We start from the raw sequence: 19,158 nt of genomic DNA, 5'->3' as shown, positions 1-19,158 counted from the left end.
TCTGCGGAGAACAGAGCTGAAGAAGAGGGCCCAGGGCAGGTGGCCTTGTCTCTTGCTGGTAACAGTTTTATTTCATTGAAAATAATAAATAATCTATAAATAGAATAGGGTAGGAGGAGGAAAGTGAGGTGAGATTGAACAGGGTGGAAAGCATTAGATTCTGGGCTGGGCAGTGGACAGGCAGAGGGAAACTTCACCTCCCTGCATTTCATTCGGGTGGGAGGGGGGCTCCTTTCACCCTCTCTCTGGCTTCTCTGATTCGCACGTCCAGGGTAGAAGGGGGCTGTGAGAGGCTTGCCAACCTCGGGGCAGAAGTTCAGACTGCCCCATACAAGGCAAACACAAAGCATCGGGATCAATAAATAACGCCACCTGCCAACCTGGGGGGACCTGCACTAGTGGGGGTGAGGCCCAGGAAACCATCACAGGCTCCTGGTTTCAACAGCAGCAGGGCCCAAGGGAGGGCGCGGCACCCTCACTCTTGCTGAGGAGACTCCGGAGAGACTGGGTCTGGGGAGCCTCGGGCCTTCTCGGCCAACAGCTGGTAGAAGGGTTTGGGGGTCTCCCAGTCCTCGTCCTCGCTGCTGGAGCTGTCCTGCTTCACGATCCGGTTGTGCTGGCGGCTGAACCTGCGCGCCTTGGTGCTGGGGGAGAGGTGGCAGGATGGGTGGGTTTCCTCCGTCTCACCTCCGTCCCACCCCCAGTGCTCTGGGCTCAGTAGTGACCAGGGTCTGGGCTGGGGACGGCCAGGGCTTTATTCGGCTCCACCAGCAAAGCGCTGGCTCCTTGGAGACCTGTTAAGATCTGTGCATGCGCTTGTTTTTCCAGAGAGGGGCAACTGAGGACTGGACAGGTGGCAGGAATTTGAAGTTGGTGGAGAATAGGGGTTTCAGGAGGGAGGGGGCGTTGAGATGGGGAGAGGAGGAGGAGGCCAAGCTACAGGGAGTTAAGACGCAGTTTCCTGCTCTGAGAAACTCTGAAGCAGAAAGTGAAAAGGAAGTTTAGGGCCAAGGGGATCCAAATTAAGAATTCAGCTATTTGCCCTTCTAAGCTCCAGGTAGGGGTAGAGCACCCTTCTGCTTCTGTCCCCCAACTCTTCCATAAAATTTGGTGACACCCAGATCTCCCGCCCGAGGAAACTCCCACCCTGCTTCCAACATCACGAAGCTCAAGGCTCTGATGATTTTCAGAGGAGCAGGGAGGGCCCTAGTGTCCACCACCCACGCCTTCTGGGCAGGGGCTTCTCACCAGTATGGTTTTCGCTCCTGCAGGGTCATCACCCGCCAGAGCTGAGCCAGCTCCTTGGTGGCGGCCGTGGATGCGGTCCCAGGGCAGGCTCTGTGGCAGGAGTGGGGAGGAGGTGAGGAGGTGCCTGCAGCCCTGCCTGGCTTGGGCAAAGGCCAACCACACGAGGGGCCCTGGCCCTCCCATAGCCTCATCTTTCCCATCTGAGAACTCAGATCTTCCCGTGTTGCCCAGAAAGGCTTCCCTTTCATGCCCCCTGGAACAGAGGTGACAGAGGAGGGATCTCGACTAAAGGGTGGCTGGAGAGGGGCCCCCCGGTGTCCCGGGATCTGCATCTGCCGCTCTGATAGGAGCACCAGCTCTTCTCCCCTGAGGCTTGAGGGACCTCCCCCACCCCCGCCCCCAGCTGCAGGCTGGCAATGATTGTTCTGGTTTGGGCGCTTGACAGATCCCATCAAGTTCAGCCCCAAGAACTTCTGCTTGAAATCTTAGAAATGAGGCACTGTCTTCCCACAGGGTTGCTGGGGTGGGAGACAGGACATGAGCCTGAAGCTCCCAGGTGGGGGTGAGCCTGCTCCCGACCTGGCCCAGCAGGGATGGAGCTCAAAGCCGAGAGGAATACGGAGTCCAGAAAGGGGTGAAGATCCAAGAGCATCACGGGAGTCCCAGGACCAGCCACGGCTGAAGGTGGAGCCTCTTTTTCAGATTATAGTAATTAATTATATTAATTAGTTATATCAATTATGTAAGTTAATATTTGCCAATTAATTTCCTTTTTTTCATAAGTCTGAGGCGAGTTTCACTGCTTCCGATGCACGGGGCCAGGGGAGGCAGGGGCGAGTGTGGCGGGCGAGCGTGTCAGCAGCAGCGGGTGGTCTAGCCCTGGGAGTGGGTGGACAGTGAAGCAGGGCCCCTGTCAGGGCAGAAGAGGACGCCCACCCACCGGATGTACTGCTTCCGGTTCATCCTGCAGAACATGATGAAGCCGTTGACACACTTCTTCTTCATCTGGGGGGTGCCAGGGGCTTTCTTGCTCCCCTTGGACTTGGAGGGACGCCGGCTGGCCCGACCCTTCCTGGCCTTCCTCCCGGCCGTGGGCAGGGGTGAGACCCGCCGGGTAGGGGTCCACGTGTAGTCCCCATCGTCGCTGGAGGACTGCAGGCCCTCAAGGTCACCCTGAGTGTCCTGCAGGGGGCATAGAGAGGTGAGGGGGACATAGGTGAGGGCGGGCAGGAGACCTGGACTGACCCAGCCGATGGCTCTCCGTCTCCCTCACCTGCTGCTGCCTCCACACCGAGTCTGTGTCCGTGTCCTCCGAGCCGGCGCTGGATGGCACCTTGCTGTTTTCACTCAGTGAGAGGTAGCAGTGGTCCAGCGAGACTGAGGACTGGCACAGGTCTTGGGAGTTGGAGGGGTCTTTGGGGACCTCAGGGGGCGTGTCCTGGGACATGAAGGAGAAAGATAGGAAGAGATGGACAGAGGGGGGCAGTGGTGTCCCTTCACGGCCCCCACTCGCGGCTCTCCTGGGATGTCACACGAGCATCGGAAACAGCTCAGGTTCAAAACAGCCTCGTCCAGACACCGCCTCAGAAGTTCAAGCAAAGGTTCCCCAGTTCCCACAGTGGATCAGGGAAGAGGTGGACTGGGGGCTTCTGTCTCCTATTCTGGGGCTCTCCCTCACAATTCCCCTGTGAGGGAGCTGGCACACCCTAGGCAAGTTTTAACTCCTCTGAGTGTGTTTCATCCACGATGGTGTCACCACACATCCCCTGCCAGGCCAGGCCAGTGTTTATAAAAGCTCTGCTAACGGTGTCTCTCTTTGTTTCTGCGGTGAAATCAGCTACTTGTTGAGGCAGGGGCCACCTTCCCACACATGGAGGGAGAACCATCTGGGGACCAGAGCCAGGCTGCTCCTCTTGTCAGTCAGAGGTTGAGCTGCTGGAGCAGACAGTGCTCCGGAGGTCAGCTCTGGGGCCTGGGAGGGAGGCTCTTTCGCACCGAGGATCCCAGAGGTCACCTGCTGTTTTCAGTTTCCTCATTGGTTAAATGGTGTCACAAGAGAGCCTGCCTCATAGAGCAGTCATAAGATTATGTGGGGTCTTTTCTGGGCACCTGGCAGCTTTTAGATTTATTCTTTACAGGGGGTTCATTCCAAGGGCCCAGCACAGAGCAGGGCGCCTGGTGGCCAGCAGGTAGGTTAGGGCACAGATGGGTGGGTGAGTCTCTGGAAGGACCAGGAGAAGCATGATGGACAGACAGCTGAGTTGAGGGGTCGGGGGTGACTGAAAGGTCAAGAGGACGGATGAGTGAATCAAACTGGTGGGAAGAAGGATGGACGGGTGTGTGGGCAGACACCTACCTCCTGTGGTTCCTCAAAGATGCAGGCAGAAGGTGAAGATGCAGGATCTAACAGTATTTCCTCAAAGAGAGCTGTCAGGGACAGAGAGGGAGACCAGAAAGGTGGCTGGGACAGAAGCGCCTCTCTCGGGACACCAGGCCGCTGTCCTGCCATCCCCATAGCTGGAGGGCCTTTCTCTGGCTGTGAGCTTTGGGCTCTTCTGCCCAAGTCCAAGTCCAGCTCCTGTGGGGGACCTCCAGCCTGGGCAGAGTGAGTAGGTCCCTACTGTAGGGTCCCAGAGCCTCCCCTGCACCAGGCTGGCCAGGAGCAACTCCTCACCAGGCTGTGGGCTCCAGGGATGGGATGGGATTTGTCCTGGGAGGATTCACCCCCGGGTATCCAGTGCTGCCCAGCAAGTGCCCACCAAGTGGGCTACACACTTGGTGGGCATCACTGCGGGTTTTTTCTTTCTCAGTGAACCAAACCTCAGGTCCAGCCCTGGGTGCTCACCTTGGGTCAGGTACTCACTGCCGTCCTCCAGGATCTGTTCAGGTAGCAGTTTCCCTGGGGAGCTGAAGAGGGAGGGGCTGAGCCCTAGGATCTCCTTCAGGGGGTCTGTCTCGATCTCATTGGTAATTTGGGGAGGCCCCAGGGCCAGTGGGCTCTCTGAAAAGGAAATGTCAGGCTTGAGGGTGTGTCAGGCGTTGTCATCTCCCGGAACAGAGCAGCTGGCTTTGAGGAGATGGTGCCCCACACTGGGGAAAGGTGACTCTGTCAGTTCCTCATTGTGAGTGCTTAGAAGAGGAAATTAAGAGGCGCAGTGCCTGGATTCATGTTGTTGTTGGTGGTGGTTTAGTCGCTAAGTCGTGTCCGACTCTTTGTGACCCCATGGACTGTAGCCTGCCAGGCTCCTCCGTCCATGGGATTTTCCAGGCAAGAATACTGGAACAGGTTGCCCATTTCCTTCTCAAGGGGAATCTTCCCAACCCAGGGATCAAACCCGCCTCTCCTGCTTGGCAGGCATGTTCTTTCCCACTGAGTCACCAGGGAAGCCAGGAATTATGTTAGAGATGGCATATATATATATATATATATATATATATGTATATGATGTGCCAGATCCAACAGACTGATATGAGCTAGCTGGAGCTCTGTATTAAGATTCTGAAGTAGTTTCTGGGATCAAGAGAAAAAGTTCGGATTGATTAGCAACATCTGCCATGGCAACCGATAGCTGGGGACAGTGAGTGCCCTGTGTCCGTGCTTAGCGCATCCATCCCTCTCCCACTGCCCCCTTCCCCGGACATCCTCAGAAAGAAGGTACCAAGAAGGCCCCACACCCACCTACAAGGGGGAGAGACAGAGCTTCAGTCACCTTGGGGGCTGTCCTCTGCAGTCCAGGCAGGAAGCCAAGGGTCGGCATTTGGAGACTCCTTGCCCACCTCCTCGCCAGAATCATAGGACACCAGTTTCTCCCTGCAAAAGGTGGAATTCAAGAGGCAGACCTGGGGCCCTGGCTGGAAATACTGTGGCACACAGAGCGAGCCCTTGCCCTCTGGGTGTCTCAGTGTTGCCCACTGGAGTAAGATGGGGATGGCTCTGTGCCCACCACTGGGGGAGCGCTGGGGGCAGAAACCTTAGTCAGCTGAGGTGCCCGCCCTTAGGGAGCTTCAGGGCTTGTGACGAGAGGCCAGCTGTCATCAGAGCTGATGACACGGGGCAGAGCTGGGAGAGGGGTTTGAGGAGGAAGAGAGAAGGTGGGCAGGGCAGGACAGAGAACCATGCTGAGCTAGAAGGATAGGTAGAAGGATGGGTAGTTCCTTCCAGGTGGACGAGGGGAACAGGCTTCCTGGAAGAGGGAACCAAGGATGAGAAGCCCAGGGGGACACGGGTGGGCCTCCTTCCAAAGTGGTGAATAGTTAGTGGTAAGGATAAGATTCACAGGGGAGGGGCTGGCAAGGTGAGCTGGGGCAAGAGAGGATCTCAAATGCAAATTAAGATATCTGTGCTCTACCCAATAAGACGGAGCAGCCTAAAGCCAAAACCCAACATGACCAAAGACTCTGCGTTAAAAAAGCCACGTGGGTGACTGGTGTTGACAGGCTAGAAGGGTAGGACAGGAGGCCAGGGAGGGGCTGCGGCCCTTGTCAGCACACAAGAAGCAGGGCTTTCCTTTGGACTCCCAATGCCTGGTGCAAAGCTAGGCCCTCAGAGGTGGTCACCCCAGATACCAGCAGAGGGTGGAAATTGACCCCATTTCTCCCCAGGCCTTAGCCATTCCCCTGGAACATGTCAGCTCCCCAACTCATATCCCCTGAGCTTCCCTTACCTGGAACCAGGCGGGGTCTTGTTGAGAAAATGGATCGTCTCGACCCCTTGATGGGCCTCAAAAGCAGGATAAGACCCCAAATCCTGAGTATCATCTTTTACACAGCAGCCTACGGGGGCAAGTTGGGATGGTCACTCCTGTGACAGGGCCAGATGCCAGGGCTCACAGGGACACAGATGGAGAGGTGCCGGGGTCTCACACAGCCTCTGCCTCCCCCTACTCCAGCCAAAACCTCAGGCTGGGGGCGGGGACTCTGAGTGAGGTTTGAAAGTGAAGGTGTTAGTTGCTCAGTTGTGTCCAACTCTTTGTGACCCCATGGACTGTAGCCTGCAAGGCTCCTCTGTCTATGGAATTCTCCAGGCAGGAATACTGGAGTGGGTTGCCATTCCCTCCTCCAGAGGATCTTCCCAATCCAGGGATCAAACTTGGGTCTCTTGCATTGCAGGTAGATTCTTTACCATCTGAGCCACAGGGTACCCTGAATCACCCCCAGGTTTCTGGAATCCTAGATCTCTATTAGAAGCTCTAAGGAAGATAAAATATTTAAGTTCAGTAATGATGATGAAGATGATGGTAGCAAACAAGTGTATAGTACTTACCATGGCAGCATAGTTTTAATCACTTTACATACTACTCAGCACCCCTTTGCCAAAGGATGTGGTTATTATAATACCCAGTTACAGTTCAGTAAACGAAGGCACTGAGCTCTAAAGAAACTTGCCCAAGGTCACAAGATTAGCAGATGATCTGGGACACCCACCACTCATGGGTGACCTCAGGAAGTGAGCGTATGGGATCACCGGGCGGTCACTAGCACCATGCCCGTGGCCTGGCCCAGAGGATAGGCTCTGGGAGGAAGGGCTGAATGAATGGGCAGAGGAAGAGGATGACCCAAGGCCTCGCCTTCCAGTCGTGCCCGTGTCTGCTGGGGGTGTCACACCTTTGCAAGCTGGCTCGCAGGAGCATTTGTCTGGCTGCTTCAAGGGAAAGGAGGCTCAGGAGGAGGCCCGACTCTTGCCCCCAGTTCTGTGAACTGCAGCCCTCACATGAGGGCTGCACTGATCCTGCCCCCCACCTTACACCCACAGCCGAGCCTGAAGGGAAAAGGAAACTGGGAAAGAGGCCAAGAGACGGCACCTCTCTTGTCCACGGTCCAATCCCCGGCTTCTAGGACTTTTTCCAGGACGCCAGGGGGTGCCTGATCAGTGGTGTGTAAACGACTGGCTAAGTTAGTGGAGAGGAAAGAGACCAACTTGAGATGTCACAGTGGACGCTGTTCTCAGCCACATCCAGCCATGTCAGCTGGCGTCTTCCTCCCTTCCTGTCACCTTGAGATGAGGATGCCTCAGCCTTGGGGAGATTGCAGGAGTCCAAGCATCTTGGAGGGGTGGTGGTCCCCACCACATTTCCTCCTTTCTGGTCTGGAGATGGGGTCTCCAGCTTCTCAGGCTTCTCCAGGGCCAGACAGCGACGAGGGTTCTGGGCCCGGGTCTGGCGTTCTGGGAGAGGAGAGAGATGGCATCAGACAGGGCTGGTGGGGGCAGGGGGACTGTCTCCAGAAGGTGGTTGGGGTTGGGGTGGAGACACTCTGCTCTGGCCCCAACGACCTGCTTCAAAGCTTTGCCTGGCTGGGTCACTCAGTCCTTCTCAGGTAAGCCCAGATCCTCAAATAAAGACCATCTAGTCCGATACCCCCTTCCTCTGCCCAGATGTTAGAATCACTTTGAGAATTCTGAAAAATACTGATGCCCAGGTTCCACCCAGATCACTGAAGCCCAGCGTTCAGGTGGGAGGCACAGGCAGGGGCATTTTTTAAAGCATCCCAGTGATTCAGATGTGCAGCCAGGGCTGGAAATCATTGATTAGGTCCGACTCCTCCCACCCTTTTTTTAAAGCTAGGTCATGTGGCATGCAGGATCTTAGTTCCTCAACCAGGGATTGAACCAGTGCCCCCTGAATTGAAAGTGTGGAATCTTAACCTCTAGAACACCAGGGAAGTCCCCCAACTCCCTTTTTAAAGACATGGAAAATGGGGCTCAAAAAGGGGAAGAGACAGGTAGTGAGTTAGTAGCAAGGCTGAGGTGGGACTTGGGACCCTCACCTCCCACACAGGGTCCTTCCATCACCCATGCACCCTGCTGCCCTGGCCCAGGGATGGATGATAGGACAGAGGGATGATAAATGCTGACAGCAGATTCCATTTGCTGGGCACTGGCTACATGCCCCGCCACTTAAGCACTCGAGTGGTATGCACATGGGCTCCTCATCCTGAAGACCACCCTGTGGCAGGCACTCCAATATCCAGACCAGGAAACAGAGGCTCAGAGGATGAGTGACCCGCCCCCCGCCCCCACCGCCGCCAGCCCAGGCCTCAGAGCCAGGAAGAGGAGGGCACGAGGAGTTGAACCGAGTCATGTCTGAATCTAGAGCCTGGTCCAGGCTCAGGATTGCTGACTGGGCCTCCCTGGAGTGGTGACGGCCCTGGAGAAGGAGCCCCGTTCCTGTGGGACTCCTGTTTCCTGTTCTACTGCAGGCTTGTACCTGACACTCGGGTTGGCTTTTTCTTCCGAGGTTTCCGGCATGCTCCCCAAAGACGGGACTTCTGAGAATGCGGGGAGCTGGACGGGGTGGAGAGTCTCTGCTTTGCGGAGCCTGCAGCAGGGTTCCAACCCAGCCCTGCAGAGGATGGAGAAGGAGGCAGGTCAGATGGCCTCACCCTTGTCCAGCCTGAGTCCTGCCTCTGGACAGTGCTTCCCACTGGACAGGGGGAGGGAGGCTGCTGCAGTCCCCAGATGGACTTTGTAAAAGTGGAAACTGAGGTCCTGGGAGGAGATGGGACTTGTCTGAGGTTTCACAGCCAGGTGGCAGAAGTATAGGTGAAAACTCAAGTGTCTGCAGGTCCATTCCGGGCCTCGGCCCAGACAGAAGACTGACTCAACGCTTCCCAAATGCTTACCCGTCTTCCCCTCCCAAACCAATTCCTCTCCCTACCTCCTCAAGATGGTGGGGGCTCCAGCATCTACCCCAGGTGGCCCGCGGCCTCTGCTCCAGGCCTCTCAATTCTTCTTTGTGAACATCTCCCAAACTGACCCTCTTCAGCCCACGCTCTCAGCCATGGTGCTACATTTGCTTGTGGTCTCCTGCCTAGGTCCCTCCCAGAAGTGTCTCCACTGGTCTCCCTGACTCCAGTTTCTTACTTAATGACCAGTCCCCCACACTAGATGTCAGGGACCTCTTCCTAAACAGCCACTCTGATGGTGGTTTTCCTCTGGCTTACAGTTCTTCAGTCATTTTCATCCTATCTCCCTCCTGAGCCAGGCTCTCGAGGCCCTTCAGAATCTCATCTCTGCCTCATTTCCTACCCTTCTTGCCGGGGTATTTCTCACACCAGTAACAACAACACCCAGCATACACAATGTAGAACGACTGGCATGTTCCAGGCACTGTGTGACAACACTCCTTGCGTGTATTAACTCATTTAATTCTCACAACAAACAGAAAGGAAGTACTCTTACTGGTCCATTTTGCAGATGAGGGAACTGAGGCTCAGAGCAGTCTAGGTCATGAGACACATGTGTCTGAGTCTGGACCTGGCTCCGGAGTCTGTGCACGTCATCTGGGTGCTGCACGGCCCCTCCAGTCACACCTGAAGGCTTGCCTGTTCCCAGACCTTCCATTTGTGTCTTCTTGTGCCTGTGGGCTCCTGCTCACATTGTTTCTTGTTTGCCTGGCATGGTGCCCCCCTGTCCTTGAAGGCCCGCTCCAAGGGCCCTCCCCCCACAGGCTTCCCAAGACGCCCTCCTCTGGGGTCACAGCACCTTGGACACACGCCAGGCTGTGAGATCCGGGGAGGATGGGAACCATCTAGGTCACTTCAGCATCCCCGACAACCTGGACATAGCAGGCACGGGGAACGTCGGCTGCGCTTACTTACCTCCGAGGCCGCCTTGCCCATGGGTGGTGTGGAGTTGGAGCGAGGCCTTGGCCACATTGATGCAGCTCTGTAGGTAGTGAATGTACTGCAGGACGTGCAAGAGAACCTCCTTCTGCTCCCAAAAGAAAGACGGGATTGAGTGGGCGCTCAAGAACACGTGAGGCTGCTGGGGACCAGGGACAGTCAGGCTCCAGGACCCCTGGGGCCCCACCCCAGCAATCCACCCGCCATGGGCAGAGACGTTCCTATTGTGCTCTTCAGTCCTCACTGTGGCCCAGGGAGCCAACGGTTACAGCTATGAGGACAAGCCCAGGGCGCTGAAGGGATCACTGGGTTACAGAGAGGGCGTGGCCAAACTGGGGTGTGAAGCCAGGCCTGCCTGCCTCCTGGTGAGGTTTGGGGGGGCACAGGCTGCTGTGCCCCTTCTCCTCCCTGGCTTCTCGTTCGTTGAGCCTCGGCACAGCGTTCCCTGCCTTCCAGAAGCTTTCCTGACCTTCTGACCCCACATCTAGACTGTTCAGATGTCCCTCTTCAGCACTCCTGTGACACCCTGGGCCTGTTTCCACCAAGGCACTTGCCACACTGTTTTATAATTATCTGTTGATGTGTCATTCTCTCCCATTGACCTTGAACCCGTTGAGAGTAAGAGAATGTAGCTGATGGATTTCTGGATTCTGAGCATACAGAACGGAGAGGTGATGGAGCCAGTTATCACTGAAGGAATGACTCTTCCCCCATAGCAGCAGCGGGCATCCCCCATCCAGCCACTAAGTCGAGGCTGAGTTGACATGAGAGATACTAAGCTAAAAAAGATACCAGCCACTAAGCCACAAGGAGGGTGAACTACACAAACTTTTTTTTGCCTTCACAGAACTTACAATACAGGGAGGGCCTCAGACCTTAATAAACTCATAATTCATATAAAATTATTGACTGTGTGATAAACATTAGGAATTAAAGAGCATGATACAATTAGACTTGGGTGTCCAAAAAGGCCTCTCTGAAGTGGCAGCATTGAAACTGAATAGTGGGGACTTCCCTGGCGGTCCAGTTGTTAAACCTCTGTGCTTCCAGTGCAGGGGGCTTGAGTTCAATCCCTGGTTGGGGAACTAAGACCCTATATGCCGTGTGGTGTGGCCAAAAAATTAAAAACATTGAAATTTTAAAAAATAAACCGAAGGGTGTAAGGAGTTAGCCTGGTAAGGAGGTGAGGAAAGAATACCTATAACTATTTTTTTTTGATTGAAATGGATCCCTAGAATAACAACAAAACTGTCAACAGGAATGTTCCAAACCCCAAATCAGGAAACATGGTCTCGGGAGTGGGGGATAAATTGAGAGACTGGGATTGACATATACACACTACTATATATAAAATAGATAACTAACAAGGGAGCTTAGCACAAGGAACTCTGCTTAATACTCTGTAATGACCTATATGGGAAAAGAATGTAAAAAAGAGTGGATACATGTATATGTATATGTATGACTGATTCACTTTGCTGTAAGCAGAAACCAACACAACATTGTAAATCAACTATACTCCAATAAAAATTAATTTAAAAAGAGGAAGCATGGTCTCAAGAGGGACATGCATGAAACTTTTCCATAAAACATAATATAGATAGTCACTAAACATATTTAATCTGATCCATAAAATAATAGTCGTTCAGTAGTGTCTGACTCTTTTCAAGTCCATGGATTGTAGCCCGCCAGGCTCCTTTGCCCATGGAATTCTCCAGGCAAGAATATTGGAATGGGTAGCCATTTCCTTCTCTAGGGCATCTTCCTGACCAAGGGATTGAACACAGGTCTCTTGCACTGCAGGTGGATTCTTTACCGTCTGAGCCACCAGGGAACCTGATACACAGAGGGAGTTATAATTTACTTAAGGATTAATGGCTACTGATGCTTGGCTTCCCAGGTGGCTCAGTGGTAAAGAATCCACCTGCCAATTCGGGTTCAATCCCTGGATCAGGAAAATTCCCTGGAGAAGGAAATGGCAATCCACTCCAGTATTCTTGCCTGAGGGAAATCCCAGGAACAGAGGAGCTTGGCAGGCTATAGTCCACGGGATCGAAAAGAGTCAGACACTACTTAGCAACCGAGCACACACACCACACAATGTGACACAGCCCAAAGACTATTAGCTTAGGTCCTGGCTCCAACCTACCACTCACTGGCTGTGCACTGGGAGCAGGTCATTTTACCTCCTTAGAGCCTCAGTTTTCTCATCTGTGCAATGGGCACAAGGATATTCATTCAGGCTCAGAAGAGTATCATTAGGACGAAATAAACTTGAATGTGTGAAACTGCCCAGCATAGAGCCTGATACATTCGTTGACTAACAAACGCTTAGTTGATGACTGAGACTGAGGACTGACTGGGATGAAGGTCATATGTAGAGTAGGAGGCCCAGGACTTAATTTAAGGGAGGATAAAAATGGGAAAGGAGTGGGATCCTTAAGACAGCTGAGAGAATTCCCTGGTGGTCCAGTGGTTAGGACTTTGTGCTTTCACTGCTGAGGACCCAGGTTCAGTCCCTGGATAGGGAACTAAGATCTGGAAAACTGCACAGTGCAGCCACGAAAAGAGGGGGGACAGTGGGCTGAGACCTGGGGAGGATTCTACCAAGGGGATGTGGTCCTCTGGTCGTGATGGAATGCTGCTGCCTGTGCCCTGACTTGACTGTTATTCCTCCAGCGCAGGGACTGTATCTCAGCCATCTCCATCCTCCCTGCCAAGAACTTATTATAGAGCCCGTGCACACCAAATTCTCCAGCGGGCAAGAGGGCAAAATTTCTCAGCTATTTTTGAGCACTGTGGTGGTCTGTATAATGCCTCCCCCAAAGGTGTCCATGGCCTGGTCCCCGGAACCTGTGCATGTGTTGCCTTATATGACAAAGGGGCCTTTGCAGATGTGATTAAGGATCTTGAGATAGGGAGATGATTCTTGATTTTGGCTTATCTGAGTGTGCCCAATGCAATCACAAGCATCCTTATAAGCGGGAGGCAGGAGGGCCAAAGGCAGAGAGGGCAAACTGCTGACCAAAGCAGAGATAGAGGAGAGACCAGAAGCTGTTATGCTGCTGGCTTTGAAAAGGACATGAACCAAGGACGATAAGTGGCCTCTAGAAACTGGCAAGGCATCCCCAGTGGCTCAGGGGTAAAGAACTTGCCTGCAACGCAAGAGAGTCAGGAGACTTGGGTTTGATCCCTGGGTAGGAAAGATCCCCTGGAGGAGGGCATGGCAACCCACTCCAATATTCTTGCCTGGAGAATCCCATGGACAGAGGAACCTGGAGGGTTACAGTCCATGAGGTTGTAAAGAGTCGGATACGACTGAAGTGACTGAGCTTGCACATGTGCAGAAATTGGCAAAAGGGGAGGAAACAGATGCTCTCCTGGAACCTCTGAGAAGAATCGAACTCAGAAATCATCCCAATGAAGTCACAAAAGAAGGCTTTCAGAAAGGGAACCAACATTTACTCAGGCCCTGTAATGGCTGTCGGGTAGTTTTGGTCTCACAATATCTCTGAGTAGGAGTAGTTATTTTTCCTTGATTTATAGCTAAATCTGAGGCTTGAAAGGCTGATAATCTGAGTAAGCTGTCCAGAGTTCTGCAGGTGTGGAGCTGGAGGGCTCAGATCCAGACTGTCTGACTCCCAGGGAGATGACCTTGACCTGGTGCCTTGCCTATTTTTTTCCTCTCTCCTGCCTCCCCATTTTTTTTTTTTTTTTTTTGTCGCCATGCCACTTGGCATGTGGGATCTTCCCTAACCAGGTATCAAACCCATGCCCCCTGCATTGGGAACTCAACCACTGGACCACCAGGGAGGTCCCTCCCCCTGCCTCCTTTGCAGGAAAGAATTCCTCAGACTTCTGGTCATGAGATCACAGACTCCCGGAAATGCCCACTCAGAGCAGGACCCTTGCCATCTCAGTGCTGTCACTGGGTTTGTGTGTCCGTCTAGGTTTCCCAGGACAAGGGAGGTCAGCCCGATTGCTGATATGTTCAAATCTGCCTCCCAAATCCACGTCCTCTCCTTCAGCCCCTTTACCTTGGTGAGCTTCTTGGTACCAGTCTTCAGGGTCACGGGCAGCAGCAATGCCAGCTCTTGCAGTTTGCTGGTGTGGTTTTTCCTCTGCTTCCTGTTTTGGGACAAGAACAGGTTTTGGTTAGGACATCCAAAATGGAATTTGGTATCTGACACCAGTCCCCAATCCACCTGTCCCAGTATTCCCCATCTCAGAGAAGCTTAGTTCCCCGACCAGGGACTGAACTCATGCCTCTTGCAGTGGAAGCATACAGTTTTAGCCAGTGGACCCCCAGGGAACTCCCAGTCACCAAATTTTGCCCATTTCTCCTCCAATCCCTTCTCTCCATCCCCTCACCCCTACCCTAGTCCGTGTGTTGACATCCTCATAGTTCTCCCAGCCTCCCATCTGACCTCCTCCAATCCATACTCTCTATGAGAGTCAGGGGGATCATTCTTTCTTCTTCTTTTTAATATTTATTTTGCAGCACCGGGTCTTAGTGGCAGCACGTGGGATATTCAATCTCTCATTGAGGCACTTGGGATCTAGTTCCCTGACCAAGGATGGAACCTGGGTCCCTGGCATTGGGAGCACAGAATTTTAGCTACTGGACCACCAGGGAAGTCCCTGGAGTGATCTTTCTGAAACACAAAAATGTCTGTGGTTTTCCCATCTGTGCAAAAGGAATGAGGATATTCTTTCAGGTGCAGAGGGTTATCCGTAAGACTGAATACCTTAGTTACCTAAGAAGTACTTCAAACCTCTCAATGCCATCCCATTATTAAAATCAAGTTTAAACCCTTGCATGGCTTATAATGCCAGCCCTGCCCCCCACAGCTTGGCCCACCTGACCATTCTGGTCTCATCTCTTACTTCCTTTCGTTCTCTCCCATCAACAGCCCCCAACTCCACAGGACAGGTGAGGTACCTCTGCTAAGGGCCCCCTGACCCTGAGCTCATGCATTTCTCTGATCCCTGCACTAGACTGAGAGCTGACTCAGGGGCACCTAGAACAGGGTCTGGAACATTGCGGGAACTCAGTGCCTATTTGCTAAATGAACAGATAAATAAGGGCGTGAAAGAAGTTAACTCCTGAGCAGATGCAGAACTTTTAGGATCTAATCCCTGAATCCATAATTCATAATATATCCATGTACACACACCTGTACCTCTTTCTCCTGACATATGGAGACACAAAGATGTTGGCGTCTCTCTCCCAAATTATACACTTCTGGCACTACTTCTGCTACTTGTTTGGGAAAGCCCGAACACCTCATCTCCACCAATCCTTATCTCATTTTCCTTCAGGGCCTGGTTCAATTGCCACCCACCCCAGGAAGCCTCCCCTGTCTTTCTCCCTGACTGAAAGCAGGATCAAGCCAAACATACTCCATTGATTACACATGTATCTCTGATTCCTACTCAGACCCATAAACTGATACCCCCTCTTTTATTTTTGGTCATGCTGTGTGGCATGCAGGATCTTAGTTCCCTGACCAGGGATCAAACCCATGCCCCTGCATTGGGAGTGAAGTGTCTTAACCACTGGACTGCCAGAGAAGTCCCTCGATACATACTCTTTGCCAGGTCCTGTGCTGGACACTGTGGAAAGGGAGAGAAATTGATTCGCTGTCCTCGAGGACATGAGGGACCAGTGTGGGAGACACTCTTTATCTCCCCAACCAAACTCTGAAGTTGAAAGAATCATTCTCACTCATTCATTCAGCAACTGCTTATTGAGCCCTTAACTGTGTGCCAGGAAGTGTGGTTGGTGACAGGGATAAAAGTCTAGAAAACAACAACTCTTTCTAGAGCCCACAGTACAGTCAGGGATCCATTCATCAAATTGTTACACAAACAACATAAAATAGCAACTAGGAGCAGAACCAGCTATATAATTTGCTGAGGATAAGAAGAGTTTCCTCGTGGTCCAGTAGCTAAGACTCCAAGCTTGCAATGCAGGGGGCCCCATTTCCATCCCTTGTCAGGGAACCGAGATCCCACATGCCCCAACTAAAAAGATCCTGGGTGCTGCAACTAAGACTCAGCACAGCCAAATTATATATATATATAATACATATAAACGTGTATATTTATGTATATATATATAATACATATAAATATAAATTTTTTTATTTGGAGGGAGAAAAAGGGTAACTAGGAATTGCAAAATATAGGTCTCTCCTGGGCAGTAGTCCTGAATAGGTGTGACCCTGGGCTGTGCTCACAGGGGCCTCTGGGAATTGGGCACTCCCTCCCAAGGGGGCTTCTTTCCTTGCTGGATGGTTCTGGTTTCAGACAAGTCTTCCTCACAGTCTCTATGATTTTCACTCACTAATCCCAGCTCTGCCCTCTGATTCTGTGGGGAACAGGTCAGCTCCAGCCACACAGGTCTTTTTCTATTTCTCTCAACTGCCAAGTTTATTTCTGCCTGCAGGGCCTTTCCCATCCCCACCACCTGGAATGTTCCTTTGCCCTGATTTTTCACATGGCTGATTTCTTGCCATTCAGCCTTTAGCTTAAACGTAACAACCCCAGAGAGGCCTTTCCTGACTACCTGATCTAAACAGGCACATTCTTTGTCACATCCCCACATCATTTATCGGCATCCAAAATCTTTCTTTCTCTCTTTTTTCCTTTCTTCTTTTCTTTTCTTCTTTCTTCCTTATAAATATAAACACAAGAGCGGGCATTTTTGTCCCTTTTATTTATTGCTAATATCCTGGACTGACTGATCCATTAGGCACAGGTAAGCACAGTGCTTGAGGCTGGTGATAATTTTAGGGGCTCACGAAGTGTTTTCTTTTGAAGTCAGAAGAGAAAAAAATTAATATAATTCAACTTGGATTACATTCATCTTTATACCAATGCTGTCATAGAGGACAATTTTTAATGTGTTTTTAATGAAGGAATGAGCCCAAGAAAACAAAATTGCCTATGGCCCACAAAAGCCATATATGGCCTTGGCTATATTCCTAGCTCCTGGAATAATACCTGGCTCTTAGTAGGTGCTCAACAAAAAACTGTTGAATTAAAGAATGCTATCCTGTCTTATGATTGCCTTTCAGTCTTTGAAGTGGCAAATGACTCTAATTCTTGAGTTTCCTTCTCCCTGAGCTAATCAGCCTAAACACTCACTGTTCCTTTATTTTATAGGAGCTGGAAGGAGCTTTAATCAAGAGCCAGTCCAGGGGACTTCCCTGCTGGTAAAGACTTTGCCTTCCAGTGCAGGAGATGCGGGTTCAATCCCTGGTCAGGGAGCTAAGATCCCACATGTCTTGTGGCCAAAAAACCAAACATAAAACAGAAACAATATTGTAACAAATTCAATAAAGACTTTAAAAGTGATCCACATCAAAAAAATCTTAAAAAAAAAAGCCAGTTCAAATTTCTCATATCAGCTGTGTGAAAACCAAGGCCCAGACCCTAATTTGCTTAACATGTGCAAGAATTTAAGAGCCACTCCAAAATGAGGGAAAGCAAGGGGCAGTCCCAAGAAGTAGTATAACAGTTGGTTATAAACTTCAGCTTTTGAAGCAAACAGATCTGGTTGAAATCCCAGCTCTGCCACTTGCTGTGTGATTTCAAACAAGTGTTTTCATCTCTCCAAACCTGTTTATAATTCATTTATAAAATGGAGCTGGCTGGAAAGTGTGATCTGTCCAGGCATTTAGCACCAAGGGCATGCTCATGAAAGGTTTGTTCAAGATAGAAGGTAGACAGTCATTTGTTGGAACGATTTAGGTATAAGGGATGTTGGAGAATGGGGTGGAGGTATTGTATTGGATGACTATGGTTGATAAAACTGTCATTTTTGGTTGACCAACATCCAATCCCCCTGTTTTCTGGTAATAATTTCCTTTGGGGAATGATCCCTCCCCCACTCTCAGTCCATGTGGTTCACAGAATCTGAACCCAACCTCCCCTTCCACTCTTGGCTCTGATGTTGTCTGGGTTGGCTCACCATTTGTGAGGGCAAGAGACCTTTCAGTCACTCCAGGTCCACATCCTGCCAACCTGACAAGTCTGGCATAGATTCTCTTTCCAGGATCCATTGATTCTGATTAGCTAAGTCTGGGTTACTACCCAAATCCTGAACCAATTACTTGACTTCTCCCTTCCATTAGGGAGCACTGAAGCAAGGTCTAATCAAGAAATCAAGGGATTGGTTGAGGATTTGGGTAGTAACCCAGGCTTGACCAATCAGAGTCAATGGATCCTGGGGAGAAAATCTCTGCCAGGCTTGTCAGGTTGGCAGAAGGTGGACCTGGAAGGGCTTAGGAGCCATCTTGCCCTCACAAATGGAGAGCCAACCCAGACAACAGCAGAGCCAAGACAGGCAGATTTCCGGGCATATCATTTAACCCCTCACTTGGAACCAGCCTAGCCTGATGCCCCAGAATTTTTTGTTTAAAGGATCCAATAAATCCCCATTTATGCCTTAGCCAGTTTTAGCTAAGTTTCTGTTAACTGCAATTGAGTCTTTATTAATACAATGACTCCACATCTAAAAAGGGAGGAAAGGGAGGAAAGAGAATGCACTGTTGGTGACCTCTGGAATTCCAGGAGGAATAGGCAAGCAGGAGAGAAATTCTTCATTGTCTTCATGTACTCCTTCTGAGCACAGTTCCTAAGCAGATAACCTAAACAAAGCGGATGCTGATTTTTGGAGTTAATAAATGAAGAGATAGGTAGATGAAAAGTCATTAGGGAAGAAAGTAAGGGATAAGATGAACTTTGGCTCTCTTCTTTATCCAGATGTTGGAGGGAGAAATCTGATCCAACCCTCATCTGCTGGGAAAACCTCTCTATAAGATTCCTGACACTTGGTAGGGGCTTGATGGCAAAATAAATACGTGAATAAAAGAAAGGAAGGAAGGGCATTTTAAAAAATCAGAATGTCAAAACCTGCAAGGATTAGAGATGATCTTTGCCAGCTACCTCAGAGTTCTCTCATCTTGAAATGGCAATAATATTTGCACCTACTTCCTCCTAGAGTTGTTGTCAGGATTAACAGGTATACAAACAAAAAGCTTAGCAAAAAGTCTGGCAAACTAGTAAATGCTCAGTAAACACTATGGTTATTATCATTCTACCAGAGTGGCCAGAGCTGCAAGGGAGGTGGGCCAGGGGGAGCCCTTACCTGTCACTGGGACTCAGGGAGTTGGTTCTGGGCTGTTCAGGAGAACACACATGTTTGCTGGAATCCCACATCTGCAAAGAGGGGAAAAGAAAGAATTATTAGTGACCTCTGGGATTCCAAGAAGAATGCAC

General features: G+C 51.2%; 1 protein-coding gene across 1 annotated transcript; it reads right to left on the bottom strand.

Annotated features, from left to right (window-relative positions):
* Positions 1 to 404: 404 nt before the first annotated feature.
* On the bottom strand, positions 405 to 19,098 carry MEIOSIN (meiosis initiator). Its single transcript, XM_043434936.1, has 13 exons — positions 19,028 to 19,098; positions 13,908 to 13,998; positions 9,847 to 9,958; positions 8,454 to 8,588; positions 7,241 to 7,411; positions 5,913 to 6,021; positions 4,959 to 5,059; positions 4,094 to 4,249; positions 3,605 to 3,675; positions 2,522 to 2,686; positions 2,189 to 2,430; positions 1,249 to 1,338; positions 405 to 644 (listed from the first exon to the last, which is right to left on the bottom strand). Exons 1-13 carry the CDS (start codon positions 19,096 to 19,098, stop codon positions 476 to 478), a joined length of 1,683 nt encoding a protein of 560 aa, XP_043290871.1. The 3' UTR covers positions 405 to 475.
* Positions 19,099 to 19,158: the final 60 nt, after the last annotated feature.

This window comes from Cervus canadensis, chromosome 18 (genome assembly GCF_019320065.1).
Source record: "Cervus canadensis isolate Bull #8, Minnesota chromosome 18, ASM1932006v1, whole genome shotgun sequence".
Classification (NCBI taxonomy): Eukaryota; Metazoa; Chordata; class Mammalia; order Artiodactyla; family Cervidae; genus Cervus; species Cervus canadensis.
Note: the sequence above shows the minus strand (reverse complement) of the source record. Positions and strands in the feature narration are given on the sequence as shown.